We start from the raw sequence: 16,524 nt of genomic DNA, 5'->3' as shown, positions 1-16,524 counted from the left end.
TAATAATTTAAACTGAAATGCAAAATCCTTTCTAGGATTTTGAAATAGTTTTTAGAAACTATTTCTAAATAAGAGTATATATATACACAGGACACTTCATAATGGAAAGTAAATAACTCCTGTAAATTTGAGATAAAAAAATTTCAGATGACTTCAGTAACTAAAAGTGATGGGAAAGCATTTCTAAGAGTTCTGCACTGGCATTTGAGACAGACTGAAATTGGACAGTTGCTGCAGAATCTAACCTTCCTGCTGAAGGGTATCTCCTCAAATTAGCTTGATTTTGTGTGCTGGATAACAAGTATGCTTTTGCGTCTCCATGCTGTAATTCACAACTGTGACTGAAATTAGGTAGCCATATATAACACTCTTTGAGAAGGAAAAATAAGCAAATGAATTCCTACCAAGACTTATATCTGAAATCAATCCTCTCAATTTAACTAGCATTGAAAGAAGAATTGATTTTGCAAATTTCTCTCTGAAGCTTAATTCTGTCCTGTTTGTATATTGTACTAGTAGAACTGTGTCTAGGTTCAGAAGCAATGTATTTTTTCCAGACATAATACCTCTACTAATGTAGCTCTTATTGGGCTGAAATTATTAAAAAAGGCTGGGAATTCAGAATTCCAAGAGATGCTGGCAGGTTTTTGCTGGACTGTTGCTCATTCCCTCCTGCATTTGCTCAGTTTTCTATCCAAGTATTAATTTAGTCTTTAAACCTAATGATAGCCAGTGACTTGGCTCAAAAACAAATTCTGGCAATTTGTTTACTCATACTTGTGGAGGCAGGGCCAGACAGTGTGCAATACTCTGAGAAATCTCCTTGTCCCATAAGGAAAGAACAAGTCTCAGGAAATGTACTGATTAACAATGAGCATTGGATTGGCATCAACTAGGCATCTCAGCTGGCAAATCTAGAAGATAGTGACAGAGCTAGGAGACACAGAGAACTGCTCTGGCTTCATAGATAAGAGTCCAAGGGGTAGATAGTCCTGAGAGATGTCAGCTCAGAGCACACTGAGGTGATGTTTTAAATGTCCTCAGAAAAGGCTGACCAAGTCTTTTGAGAAGATAGCGCCTTATCACTGTGTCAGACTGAGCCTGGTTGCTTCATGCACAGAGGTGGGAGGCTTTTATAGCCAGCTGCTGTGGTCATGAGGCAGAGAGCTGGGCTACTGTCTGAACTGAGCTTTTGTGATAGGAAAATGTTTATAGAAAGCTGAACTTGTCGCACAAAGTGTAGAAACTGGGAGAGCAGCTTAAAATTGAGACAGGATTTTTGCAGGGCATAAGATGGCCTTGTCATATCAAGCACAGGATATGTGCAAAGCTGGTGAAAGCATTTCTTCACCATGGGGCTGGAGAAGTATCCCTGCAACATGACCCAGCTTTATTGGATAACAGATATAGGAAGTGGAAGGATGAGTTTGTATCTGTGGTGAGCAATGCATATCGAGATTGCAATCTATGAATGCCTTTGTGTTCCTGAATGAAGTCATTCAGCAGGTCTAGATTTTACAGAGTGGGAAGTCCTGCAGGTCATCAGCTTGACTAGGAATGAAGTCTTGACTTTTTCAGGTCGTCTTCGAATACTTAAGAGGGTGTGCAATACCCACTTTTCTCTCCTGCTTTACCCAGATAATGAACAGAAGAGTTGAGAGTCCACAGACCTTTGCCTTTCTGTCTCCCCTCAACCTAGTGCCTTCCCCAAAAGCACATTGATTTCTAAAACTCTTCTACTGATCTCATTTTATAATCACTTGATCTACCTTACTTGATACAACTCAAGACTCATCAGAGGATCAGAGACCTTGTGACAGTCTCCATCAAAATAAGAATTCTTTTAAATTCTAATCAAAGTTGAGACATATTGAACCTTCCCTCACTTATCACTCATAAGAAAAAGGGATTAGCAGCATTTAGTCTCCAGGGTGACTGAACCATGATTTATTCGTGAGCTATGAACTCTGAAAGGAAGAGAAAAAGTAAAAGGATTTTGACTGCAATAGGTAATTTGAAAAATGGGAACAAAAAATTGAGAGTTTCTACTTGTAAATCAGGGTATTTTAAACACCAGGAATAAATGCTAAAAAGAATTTCTTAAAAGGCTTAATAAATTATTTTCCAATAAGATAACAGTTGATAGGAGCTGAATATTTAGGGTTTTAAAATTAATAACTGCTCGTGTTTGATTTGCTTAGGATTGCATTTATAATTTAAAATTAATTTCCCCAGTTATAGGAACAATTTACATGATGAGTTTTGAATCTATGCAAATATTATGTTTTATATAACCTGTAGATAATTTCTAATCTAACTAGAGATTTTGAAAGTGCTTTCAGCAAATTTCACATACAATTCTTAACTAAAATTTTGAAAAATTTTCTGTACAACTGGAGAAAAGACATATTTGAGTTGAATTCCTGAGTTTTATTTAGATTTAATTCACATCATTCACCACTTATTTCAATTTATTTGACTACATTCATTAAAGTGTATAGGTTCAGTCTGTGTTTGCACTCATTTCAGAGTGATAGGGATCTCTCTAGTAGCAAGTTCTAAGTGAATATCAGTCTATTCCAACTTCTATTTTTCTGCATTAGAAAATTTATTTATTTTCTATTTAGAAAACTTGGTTTCACTTCAAAGAGGACACTGAGGTGCTGAAGCATGTCAAGTTCTCATGGGTTGGCCCTGGCCAGATGCCAGGTACTCACCAAAGCTGCTCACTCACCCCCTTCTGCAGCTGGACAGAGGTGTGAAAATTTAACAAAGGGTTCCTGGGTTGAAATTAAGGACCCAGAAAGAGATCAGATACTATCATGGGTAAAACAGGCTCAACTTAGAGATATGGAGTGAATTTTTTATTAATAAAATTAATAAAGAGCAGGATAATGAGAATAAAACGAGCTCTGAAAAACCCACCCTGCCTATCCCGCCTTCCAGCTTTACCTCTTACCTTGGTGGTGCAAGGAGACGGGGAATGGGGGTTATGGTCAGTTCACCACCTGAGGCTGCTCCCACTGCTCAGGGAGAGGAGTCATTTTCCTGCTGCACCCTGGGGTCTCTCCCATGAGAGACAGCTCTCCCTCTACCTCCTTAACAACAGCTCTCTGTGACCTGCTGCACATGACTCCCTCCCTCGGGCACCAGTCCCCCTCAAACTGCTGCAGTGTGGGCCACTCTTCCATGGGGTACAGTACATCAAGGACAGGCTGCTGCAGCCTGGGGGCAGGGCCCCTCTCTCCATGGGTCTCCCAAAGGATCACAGCCTACTCCAGTTATCCATCTGCTCCTGCATGGATAACTGGATCTCTAGGTGGATCTCTAGAGATCCAGGTGGATCTCTGCTATCCCATGGACCTCCATGGGCTGCAGGGGCAAAATATGGTCTGCACCACAGGCTGCAGGGGAATCTCGGCTTCAGTGCCTGGAGCACCTATACCCATCCTTCTCCACTGATCTTGGTGTCAACATAGTCATTCCTCTCACATGTTCTCACTCTGCTCTTCTTTTATCCAAATTAAAACTGCCCACAACCTTTGATTTCTTCTTAAATATGTTTTCACAGAGGTGTTACCATCATCTTTAATTGGCCCAGCCTTGGCCAGCAGCATGTTCATCTTCAGAGCCATCAGGGATTGTCTCTGCTAGACAAGGTGGAAGCTTCCAGCAGCTTCTCACAAAAACCTCCTCTATGCCCCCTCACCCCCCCCACCCCCACCAAAACCAGGCCATACAAATCCAATACAGCAGTGAAAGGCAACAAGGCTCATGAAAGTCCTAGAAAATGTATCTCATGAGAAATGGCTGTGGGAGCTGGGGTTGTTTAATTTCCAGAAGAGGGGGCTCAGGGGTGACACAATCACCCACACAGCTCCTGAAAGAAGGGTGTAGTAAGGGGTTCATTCTTTTCTGCTGTGTGTGCAGGGCCAGGACAAGAAGAAATGGCTATAAGCCATTTGCCATAACAGAGGAGATTCAAATTGTATATTCGAAAAGAATTTTTTCTCATATGCAATTTATATATTAGACCAATATACAATTTGTATATTATGATCACCTGTCAAGGTGATCAAGCAATTGGAATAGATTTCCCTGGGAAGTGGTGGACTACCTATCCCTGAATATGCTTGAGGCATCTGGATCAGGCATTAGTGATGTGGTTTAGGGGTTACAGTGGCAGTGCTGGGTGGATGGATGTATTGGGTGACCTTAAAGGTATCTTCCAACCTAGGTAATAGTCTATGTAGCAAAGTGTATGCTATCATTGAACACATGACTTCCAGGCTCTCCAGTGGCCAGTTTGTTTTGCTGGTTACCCCTTTTTTTTGTCCATTCTAAGAGTTGAGCTGTATGAGCTTAGACAGTGAATGTTACCAAGCAGATACATAGAGAAGGGAATATAAGCTACGCTGTGGCTGGATAAAGGTGCCCACTAAGATATTCCATCAGTCTCCTCCTCAGTAGGATGAGGAGGGGAGAAAATAAGATGGAAAAAAAAATTACTTAATCCTGGGATAGTCTTGTGTGAACCAGTAAATTATAGTCATCTAGGCTAAGTTACTTAGCAAGGTATTGTGTGGGTTTTTCCCTTTCAAGTATAAACTCACCTAAATTGAAGAATAAGACTTTATTTCTAACCTCCTTAATCACTTTTTAAAAACCTTGAGTTAGAGCTATAAAAATATATAGTAGGATTTAGAATCAAAGGCTGTTCATAAACATAGCGTATGAATTAAATATGCAATTAATAAACTGTCAGAAAAAAAAAACTATAGATTTTTATTTTAACTACTAAGGAGATAATAAATCATTCTGAAATGATGTTGACATCCTTGCGTTCAACCTGTACATTCTGCTATGCATGATGCCTTCTGAACTATGTATTTGCTGTAGTACGTACAGGATTTCTTATGGCAGTAAGTGCTGGATGATATACTGAGGGGGAGCCAGAAACTTTTTTATTGCAGTAATTTTTGCCTTTTTCTTGCACTCAGGCATTACAAGGATTTCTGAAGAGCAAACAGCCAGACCAACCCCAGAAAATTAAAACGTTTTCCCTTTAATGAAATAAAGCAAATAGAATTTTCCCTTTAATGAAATAAAGTAACATTTGTGGCAGAAGGGAGACCCATTTGTTACTGACTTACATACAAAATCTTGGGGAGGTTCCAACCATTAGCATAATTAATTAGTTTTCCCACTAATATTCAGTGTTCTTTACCTTTATCCATAGATCATCCATCAAGATAACAATTGTTATTCAGGTGTATTTTTTTATTGGTGTAATATGAATGAAGTTCTCTCAGATGCACATGAACATTCTGAATGGGATCTTGGAGTTTTTCCAAGTGTAGTTCGTGTTAGACATATTTAAGGGTTCCTAGATTTTTCAATGTTCTTGTAAATCCTGATTACATAGCAAAGGTGAAAAACATATACACATACTCACTCCATACTCACTGTATTTCTATGTACTTGTCATCACAGTTATTACTGTGTAATAACTTTATATGATTGAATTTTCCTATTTTCTGGTTACAAAACTCTGCAGTAAGATACAGATTATTCAGTAAGATACAGGTTATGGAATAATATTGCTCCTATTTTCTGCAAGAGAAAGAATTATGTTCTCCCAAAACTATTTCAGATAATTAGGTGGTTTTGCAGAAATTTGCAGTATTTGGGTGAAAGTCTTGAAAAGTGAACTATAACAGTGGAAATTTGAGAGGTGTGTGGAAGTTTTAGTCATTTAAAAAGTGATTCAGCTGTCCTTTCTGCAGGGGAAGTGAATCAAGACAAAATCTATGCCTACTTTTCAAGCAGAAACTGAACTTCTATGTACCCGCTGTCAGGTATAAAGCTCATGGTGACGATCCAGATTTTTTTTTCTCTTTAGCTAAATTTGCAGAAGTGTTGGTGTATATGTGTCTGACTCTATTTTTGATTGAGCTCCTTTTGGGTCAACACTGTAGAGCTGTATAGGATTTCAAGTTTTTAAGCATAATTTTCAAATGCAGTACCTGTGAAACAAACCAAAATTCTAATGCGATATGACAGTTACATTTGTTATATCTTCCTGGAAGCAAATGGGACATAACAGTTGACACCCATTCACAACTTAAGACTTTTTTTTCACTCTTTCACTTTAATTGTTTTGATTCAAGGATACTTTCCTTTAAGTAACTGGATTTCCTGAATATCTCATGCTACTGTTGTATGTTGTACTCCAATGGATTGTAACAATAGTTATAATGAAATCTTGTAATTTGCTGTGAAGTATGCTTGACATGTTATTTCAAATTTTTCTATTGCTTTCTATAGCTAGATTTTAATCCTTGACTACAACATACTTTGTCTGTATTTGTTCTAGCCTCTCTAGCTATATTTTCCCTTTTTATTAATACTACCCTGTATTACTTTGATTTCAAACACTGTACTGTAAGTACAGTGTTTGAAATCAAAGTAGAAATGTGATAAAGAACAAGGTCATACATGAAAAAGGTATGTAAAGTTGTAAGACTATTTTCAGAACCCTGGATGAACTCACACTGCTATGTGATAAACTTGTATAGTTTGCCTTTATTTACAAGCACTGATTTTGATTTTTTCTCTTTACTGTAAAATTTAGTTATGCTAGTTTTCTTACATGAACTTCAATTCCATAAATTGAAAACTTGATTTAGATTTCATCTTTTTTCCTTTCTTCCATGACCTCAAATTGTCTCCCAGGGTGACATCCTAGAGTAAGTGGTTGTTCTGACATATTTCCCAATCACATCTCCTTAGCAGCACAAATGCATTTAAAAGCATTACATTAAAGTTTTGTTGTCCCACAGATCTTGATAACATTTAAAATACACTGTGATAGGAATCTTTTCTATGCCTATTCAAGCAAGGCATAGAAATGCCTTGTCACTTAATGCCCTGTCACTTAATGCCCTTATTTTTTCAGTTACCCATTCCTGAACATCAGCTCCTTGATTCATATAAAACCCTATATCTTATACACAGAATTTTTGACTTTTTGCTGCCATGACTAAATACTGATAGAGAGAAAGATTAATGAGCTCACCAAGAATAGTGTCATTCTTCTTCCTTAGGCATGTTCAGGAAAATCTCCCACTGGTTTCAGTTGCTGGAAAATGGAAAGTTAAATTCCTTATGTAAATTAGATTCTGTACGGAAAATGTAAGGATAGTGATATTGTGTGGGTTTTATTGTTCCTTGATGTGCTTTTATTTCAGCTCTCAACACTAGAAACATTGATAGTCTTGGAAGTCGAGTCTAGCTGAACAGGTCTTATGATTGACATTTAATTAACAGATTTGTCGATATGGATTTCAGAGTACATTTCTACATTCTGTTCTCTACATAGAAAGCTTACTAAAGGTGCCAACAAATTAACAGACCCATAGGAACTCTTGATTTTGCTCACAGGAATGAGGCCCAGGCAGCAAATTTTAACACTTTGCAGCCCAGACACTTATTTGATTCTTGACTCTCTAACAGGCCTGTTTCAAAATAGATGAGCTCAATATGGTAGCCTTAGTGGAGCAGTCACTGCTGCTAGAAAAGAGAGATGGTAGAGGATTTGGGTTTTCAGGGCATTTGATTTCTGTTTACTGTTCTTGTTACTAAAGTCACACTGGATTGGGTTTTTTATTTGGTAGGAAAAATATATATTTGTAGAGTCTGTAACATTCATTTTCCAGACTAGTAGGAAGCACAGGCAGTCACAAACTCTTTCGCTTTTAGGCTAAGCCTATGCAATTCAGAATTATGGAGACTGCAGCTGCATTTATTAAGTCTTTAACGACTTTGGGACTAATCCAGCCCAGGAGAAGCATCAGCTGTATTTTCTTCCTTTTACAAAAAGTACATTATGGCATCTAAATGATATAACTTTCACTTGAAGCCAAACCTTAACACCTATACCCTTGTGAAAGGATGGGTTGGTAGGCATCTTTCTTGAATAAATTTTGTTCAATATGAAGCAATTTCCTGAAGTGTCATCTGCATTGTATGTGTTGGGTTTCCATATTTTTCAAAATTATATCTGTAATTTTCTCATTTAGCTCAGCCATCATCCTTTATTTCTGTGTCATCTACCAACTGCCTTTGAACGAGCATCTTTGTCTTTGCATTGACAAAAATAAATGTTGTCAAATGAGGCACGTGCTTTCAAAGGGAAATGAAGTACATCACGTAGTTTGAAATGTGAAAGCCATGTTGTGCTTGTTTTTCACTGTCATTATGTAAAGATGCAGCATCTGGGGCATAAGAAAAATTCAGGAGAGATGCTGCAATAGAAAGTGTCAGAACAAGTCAATCCTTGTACTCTCCCTCTGCCTGGCAAGTCTGTATAAAGTAGAGGTCTAAATAGGAAAAACTTTAAACTGTGGAACTCTTGAAGTGATACATTGTATTTCTCTTGAAAGCTTTTACATGAACAGGCAATTGGAAAAGACTCTCTGAAACATGAGAACAACTTTAATAACTGTCAAGTGAAGTAGACACATAAACAGAAGAAATGTCACAGTCCATCAGCTTTTCTTTACTTCTCCTATTCACTTCTCTTTTCTTAGTGACCTAAGCATATATAAGGAATCTGTGCGTCAGTTCTGCACTTTATCTCCTGCAGAAAAATGTTGGTACATCTGCTTTGCACTTTTCCTTCTGCACAGCTCCCACCTAGCATTCAAATTGGATTTTCATTTTAAAACTTAAGAATAATCTGTCCTTGAGAAATGATTATGGTAAAAAAAATGATGGTATTTCAGATTTATTCTCCTTCAGTGATTTCTATAGTGAATCTGCTCATTGCACATCCAAACCCAAAAGCTTTTTAGTTGCTGCGCAGACAAACTCAATTTGGTACCTGAAAGTAATGTCAGGGGCTTGATTACCGATCTCCGCCAATTTTATCAATGGAAAATGTGATTTTTAGTGACAGTTTAACACTGTAACATGAGAGATCAGAGGTGCACTTGCATTTCAAACATATGGGAAAAACAGAAAAGTATGTCACACCAGAAACAGAGACCATAGATACCCAGTTTAGATTTACAGAGACAATGTATTAATTTTGCTTCATACAAAAGTAAGGACTGCAGATGTTTTTTTAGCATAGGAAAATTATGGGGGGGTGGATTAAATCAAAGTTATTTGTCAATAATAAAGTTCAACTTAAAACCAAAGGCAATAGAAATATAACTGCATTATTCTAATCAATAAGTAAACTGAGATAGTGCATTCTTTGGGTAGTTAATCTATTTCTACAATATTTTGATTTGTTTTCATTGGACTTTTTACTCCACACTTTGAGAAAGTCAGCATAAGGCTTTCCCAAGGATGTGCACTGAGGGAGAGAAAAGAGTTAATCCCATGTTTTCTAGAGATTAAAAGATAAAACATATTTCTAATGTATTTCCATTAAAAGGAATAAAAGAGAATTTCAGCTCTTCTGCAGAAGATACTGATAGTCTCCCAGTGCTATTCCAGCAGTCAGAACTCCTGGCTCAGCATTTTAGAGTCCTGGAGAGCCCATTTGTTTCAATTCCAATTTCTGACAGTCTATTAAAGACAGTAAGATGATATTTATTCCTCTTCTTCTAAGGGTGAAGAAAAGGAAGAGTTTCATCAGCAAACTAAGCAAATATAAATTTTCTTATTATATATAGAATGTATATGCTGAATATCTATAAATCATTAAGGAGCTAGTTTGTTAGGGACTAGGGAAGGGATAACCTTTAAAAATAAGGGAAGACAGGCCCCTAAGAGAAATATAATACTGTTTCTTTTTAAAACATTACAAGCTCTTTTGGAAATTCAGAGTTTTAGGAAGACTGGAAAGTAAGTTGTAATTTTCATATGATCCTTATTGCTGGGCTATGGATTTTTTGCATTCTTTCTCTCTCATAAATAGTATGCAATAGCCCAGTCTAGACAATAGAGAAGACAAACTTTCTCACAATTCAAAGGTTTAATCCTTGGAGTCTAAGATAGTCACATTCTCATTTTCTTGGTCTGTTCATAGATCAGATATTGTGAGGAAATGTCTTATAACTGTGCAAGAATAACTCACCAATTTAAAAATTCTTACCTATGGGTCAGGAGGCAGGTGGTAGAAAAAGAAAGGATGTTTTCACTTATTTGAAGCCAGTTATAAGGAACCACAGAAACATGAGGGAAGATGACATATTAATAAAAACTCAAATCTGAAGTACAAGATAGACCAATGTTATGCAAATCTTTTCAGGGTTTAAATAAATTCATTTTTTCTAGTGTAATAAGCATTACATATGCTTCTCTTTATGCCCCCCCTATATTTTTCCACTCACAGAAGAGACCATTAGCTTAAAAAGGAGTTTGAGGGTGGCCAGGTTTGGTTATAGTTTCTTCTAACCAAAATTTTACGTATTTTGTGTTGGAAATTAATTTCCTCAGAAAAATAATAAAAAGGAAAAATATTGTGTTGGACAATGCAAGTTGTGTAGAACTTGGGAAAGAACTGGTGAGACTTCCGCGTGCCAAACACTCTAAGGAAGGATGGGCTTTTAAATTAAAGAAAAACCTGTTTCCTTACTTTGTCAGCAGGGTAAGTGTTAGGTAGTTTTTGACAAAGAATGTTTAAATGTACTGGTTTGAACAGAATAGGTTTATGCAATACATATATATATATATATATATATATATATGTATTAGCTGTTCCCCTACTTGCTGTGTATTTGCCAAGGTGGATCCTTGTTTTTTGTTAACATGTGACTATCCAAACTATAATGCAGTTTGTCTCTAGAAACAATTATTTCAATCTGTTGGAGGCTTATGTTTTTATCCTTTAATTTAGTTTTTCTGTCTTTGAATAAGATGTATTTTCCCAGCTAGAATTCTTTTTGCGCTCTCTGAAGTTTCAATCCCATTCCATCGAAGAAATTTCAGGAAATCTTCCCTCCTTACAAAGATCTGATTTGGATTACTCTTCCCAAAGAAACATAACGGAGGCCACAGAAATAAAACACTCTGTAATCTTGGTGCATCTCTTATTTCAAAGTGGACAATTAAACCTGTATTTTAAACAAAGTTGATAAGAAGTCACATTGCTCTCGAAAGTCTGAGATGCTGTAAGCAATGCCAAGAATCATATGAAATCTTGTGGAGGAACTTCTGCTACATAATTTGAGAAAAATTTTCATTTAATGAGTTCTAAGTTTAAACTTTGGAAGACAGAAGTAAAAATGATTCCTTCAAAATTAAACTTGGAAAAACTAGGAATAAGATTTATCTCCTTGTAAAGTATTTCAGCTCTCAACCGAAGAACCCATTCTCTTTAGTAGTACCTTTAGGTATATTAAGAAATCAGGAAGTCCAATATTAGATATATTATTAACATGTCCTGGAAATTGTTTAACTGTTATGGCTTATTGATTCAATTTCATTTCATAGTGAAAACATCTCTTGTGGATATGAAGCGGAACATTCTCACATCTTACTAATTACAGCTAGAACAGTATGTATAGGTAGCAAATTATTTTCTCCCCTCTCTTCCCCATGTTGTACTTTCCTTGGAGAAATCCACTCTACAGGGCATTTAAACAATGAGGAAGATGCAGAGGTTGCCACAAGAGTATTATGTAGCAGATTGTCAGAGTATGATTAGATTGGGGCGAGGTCAAGCATGAAAACCTGCTGATATTGCCAGCATGACAACAAGATGCTTTAAAAAATCTTACCTTCAGTTGCCTTTCTATGATGCAGTTACCTCTATAGAGCCGTCTGACAGCACTGGGCTGGGGTTTGAATTTCATTCAGTTGGGATGAAATTTTCTGTGACAGTCTCACATAATTTCAAACTAAATTTGGGAAGAAATGTTGTTTATTGCTCTTCATTAAAACACCCTCTTGAAGTCAAATGAAGCTTGCTTAGCTGCTCTTGGAAGATTGTTGTTTTCCTCCTTGCACTGTTGAAACTCTTCATTCTCTTCTGAGGTCTTCAGAAGTTTTTTAATTACAATATCATACTGACCTTACAAGGTGAAAATGAAAATTTACTCATCTATTTTCAAAAGCTCTAAAGTCTGTATCCCCACAACAGCAGTATTTTGTAGAATGTGGCATCAATAACTAAGCATGTCAGCACATGCTGATGCTTAATTTTGAAGAAATAGGATAAATATTGTAATAATTAATCTTTTTTTATGCTGAAAAGAGAGAGGAGAAATCATGTTTTACTGGAATAGACCAATCTATTCCCATTATGGAGCAGTTCTTGCCAAATAGATGGTCCATCAGCATTAAATATATCTTAAGAGTATGTTTTAGGACTATTTGAATGAACCTATATTACAAATCCTGCTGTTAACAGAAGACAACAGGTCCATGATGGGTCTGTGGACCAGAGACCTTCCTGTGCTTACACTTAACCTCAGATCACCACATATGTATAAAAATCTCATTCCATCTGAGTAAATCAATAGTCAGATTTTAATAGATTCTTAGTGGCCCCCATCAAGAGGGGAAGTGTGAGGTGGTTCTGATGGCCAGCACTAGAGGAATGCAACAGAATTCTGCTCTGCTTTTTCTATATAATGATTTAGAGTTTGTCACAAAAATGTCATAGAATCTCATTTAGTAGGTAATTTTGGGGGAAATTGTTCAGCCTATTCAGTCTGTACATTGCTCTGTCTCTGCATTTTGCATTAATAGGCATTTAAGAAGTACCTAAACACATTTAGATATTTCATGAAATGCTGCTTTTTGACCCAGTGTTGTACGTGCTGTCATCACTCTCCCTTGTATTGTGTGCGCCTAAGGAAAGAATCCTACAGAATTGGCTGCTTTTTCTCATTCTCATTCCTCCAGGAACCTGGAGCTGACAAGTTTGGATCAAATACAACAGAGTAGATGCCTCAAAGATTGGAATTTCTGCAGATTTTGTTGAAGTCAATGGTGAGTAGAGGGAGGAGTCCTAGATCAGTTTTCCATGGAGGCAAAGGCTGATGTCTGAGCCTTGTGGACACCTGGGCACAACACCTGTTCAGGTAGGGTGAGATACATGACTTGTAATCTTCAGGCCTGTGGGAGGAAATGTGGGACACGTGGAAAGGAGAGAGAAAAGAGCACAAGTATTGGAATGGCTGCAGTGGAAACAGGTTTTAAATGAGAGATTAATTTTCTACAATAAGAGAAGTGAGGAAGGCATTAAATGGCAATCTGGATAAAGAGCTTTCACTGTGTTTTCTCTCTGTTCATTGAATTTCTCTTTTATTTTGTACTTTATATTTTCAAGAGTGTGAAAGGGATAAAAATAAAAATTTACAACTCTGAAGTTTTAACAAATTATTTAAAACAATTATTTGCACAGAAGACAGAACAATTGCTTTAGCTGCTTTTATAATGGTCTATTTTAATGCATATGCATTCAGGTTTCCTTTTATTTCTCTTCCCATCCAGCCCTCAAAGTAGAGAAAATGCTTTTTGATATTTTTTTAATCCCTACATCTTCACTTGTAGTCTGTCTTGTGAGAACTAGCTAAAACTATAAAAACCTGAAACTAGTTAGCAGATATATTGAAGAAAATAGATAATTCACTTCTGGGATTGACATGGCATAACACTGAGTATATTGCTGGTGGCATGGGGAAAAGGCAGGCTCTTATGGGAAGGGAAAACCATTTCATTTCCTTTCTAAGACCTCAGTAAGGACAAGCTAGCCCTCCCTATCTGGACCTACAGAGAGCACACTGGATGGAAAAGAGTAGCATTTTTTCATGTAGATATTTTTATTTCACATAGACATTTTATCTTGTGCCTTTATACCTTCTCAGAAGTACAAGATAGATTTACATGTTCTTCTGAAGTTGTTCATCATCTGGGCTTGATTTACATCCAGAAATTACATATCCCAGCTTGTGGGACACAAGCTCCTGAAACCATGCAGCCAACTTGTGTGTTGTACAGAAATGTGCACCTGACATTATCTTAGACAGGAACTTTAATTATTTCAATATTTCTATAGTAATTGATTACTCAATGTTTTAAGTAGGCTAATGAGAGGAGGATTCGTGCCTCTTGCCACATAAATTGACAGGTACAAGGTGGCTCTATACACCAGTGAGAAAAGTCTTCTCTGAAAGATAACTCTTAACATTTGGTTCCCTGTGATGTAAAACAAATGTCCTAGACTGCCTGGACACCTTTCCAGCCCCTGAGAACATCAGCATGCCATCATGGTGAATCCAGCATAGGCAACAGGTTTTACTGACTGCTCCTAAGCCACAATCCTAAGCAGACCTTTCACTGCACATGAAAAAATAATTTTACTGATCACCTGTCCACTTTCAGGTCTGTTATTCACAGCTGTGTCTCATTTGCATAATTAACACATCAAACCAAAGTTGTCTCTTTCTGAGAAGGTTTAATGCTCCATACAAAGAAGATATGTGGAAATTCAAAATTATATAAGCTCAACATATCCTAATTATTTATTGAAATAAATTCAGGTATGAAGCATTCCATGTGAAAAATACTTTTAGAGATGGAGAAATTGTGTTCCTCTTTCCATTGTATAATAAATCAGGTCAATGCAGAGTAATGCTGTTCTTTTTTGGATGGTAGTCAAATGATTTATATGCCAGGAATAGAATATTAGACAGTGATTTGTTTTAATGGAACCTACAATAACTTTTGCCCCATAGATTTTGAAATAATTTTTGGACTCCTATCAAGTTCATCAGTCTTCAAAATCTGCCCTTCACTTTCTTTTCATTTGATGCCTATTGCATAAAAAAAGCCTGAAAAACAACTATTTTCTTTAAATATATCCTTTTTTCCAAGAGAAAATTTATTCTAACAGCAGTTGAGAATTATAGACATATCCATAGGCTGTTAAAAATCCTTTCTGAGTAGCTGCTCTTCAAGCAATTATTTCTTTTATCTATTAATGTAGAGTTTCACTGTTTGAAAATTTGAAAGGGGCAGTTATTTTATATTATGTTTCTTATGAATAGCTTACATGCTTGGCAACTTCCCCATCAATTCAAGATCAGTTTCATTTTTTAATTTTTATTACATTCATAGGAGAACCAAAACAAAACATGAGAACAAAATCATTGATTTGACCCATAATTTAGAATCAAATTCTTTAGCCGAGAGAGATGAAAAAAAATCTAAAACTTGAAAATGCAACTATGATGTATGAATGCAATCTTTTACAAGTATCTGTGTCTGTGTTTTGTGGAAGTGGTGTTGAAGCGGCAAGTGGAAACTCCTTTCTCATGTGGGAGAATATCTTTAATAGTAATATAAAGGAAAGGAAAGGAAATTTCATATAATTTTCTGTCGCATGCTTACTGCTTGATGCAGGATGAGGCGAAGCTAGTATTAGCCATCATTCAATAGAAAAGATTTGAAGCATAAATCAAAACACACAGACAGCTATATGTGTAGATACTTGGACTGGCAGAAAGAATTGCAAATTTTTTGAGAATTCTGCATGTAGGCCTGCATGTGCAGGTTGATTGAATTATTTCAAACTTTTCTACGGATTTGTAATGACCTGTTCGATGGAGCCGAGATTCACTGTACATAATACAGTGAATTATGTACACCATCTCAAGAAATAAAACAGCATGTGCAATACATTTATATAATATGCAAGAAAAAATAATTTCTTGAGATGAGCCTTGAAATGCTAGTCAAGCACATGGGTTGTAATAGCAGTTATTGTTGCATTCCAGTGACAAGGTACGATTACCTTGTCAACTTCATGGCAACAATGAGATGACTTCCATGTGACAGAGTAGGAGTCAGATTGCACCATACAACACATCATCCAGAGCAGGTAATGTCTCCACATCATACAAACAAACTTTTATACACCCTGTAGTTTTCATACCAAATAAAGGACAACAGCAGTGGCATACGACCTGATCACCAGGTTAATCCTGTGAAGAAACTGATAAAGGAAGAATGGAATTTCAATGCAGAAAAGGCCAGAAAAATGAAGCAAATGTGAAACTATAAGAACAGATCTACAAAGTCAAATTGAAGACCCCCCTGTCCCAGCATTCCATTCCTAGTGATAAGTCAAAATAATTTTTCAAGAAGAATATAGATTCTAAACAACTATATACAATGCTTTCCTGATATATTTGCCCAGCCTCTAAGAAGCTGCTTTAGGAAGACTATGATATTCCTTGTTTTTTAGCAACCCATAGTGGATTTCTTTTCAATAACTATTTTGAGTCTTGCTTAGAGCAGGGTAAACCTATGATCAGTAATAACATCTAGTGAGAAGGCTTTCATCGCTTAAGTTGTTCTCATATTCTGGAAATAATCCATTCCTTTATTTGCTTTGTACTTGTTAAGTACAAATTGTGTATGTTAGCTCCTAGTTATGCTTCATGAAGTTACACCAGAATTTTGACTAGATGAGTATACAGAGATTTCATAAAATAAACCACATTAATTATTATCTATTGTCATGTTTTAAAATAATTCCGACATCAAAAATCACGTGTG

At 36.4% G+C, this 16,524-nt stretch overlaps 1 protein-coding gene across 2 annotated transcripts in view; it reads left to right on the top strand.

The window, feature by feature from the left end:
- The window catches only part of LINGO2 (leucine rich repeat and Ig domain containing 2), a 490,090-nt gene that overhangs the window by 356,488 nt on the left and 117,078 nt on the right, over positions 1–16,524 (top strand). For both annotated transcript variants that reach the window (XM_066568679.1, XM_066568677.1), the window contains one exon: positions 12,865–12,951. In XM_066568679.1, the coding sequence (XP_066424776.1) occupies positions 12,907–12,951 (45 nt within the window). In that variant the 5' untranslated portion in view covers positions 12,865–12,906. The remainder of the gene's footprint in view (positions 1–12,864; positions 12,952–16,524) is intronic.

Source organism: Molothrus aeneus, chromosome Z (assembly GCF_037042795.1).
Source record: "Molothrus aeneus isolate 106 chromosome Z, BPBGC_Maene_1.0, whole genome shotgun sequence".
NCBI classification, from domain to species: domain Eukaryota; kingdom Metazoa; phylum Chordata; class Aves; order Passeriformes; family Icteridae; genus Molothrus; species Molothrus aeneus.
The sequence above is the reverse complement of the archived record's forward strand: the minus strand, read 5'-3'. Positions and strand labels throughout refer to the sequence as shown.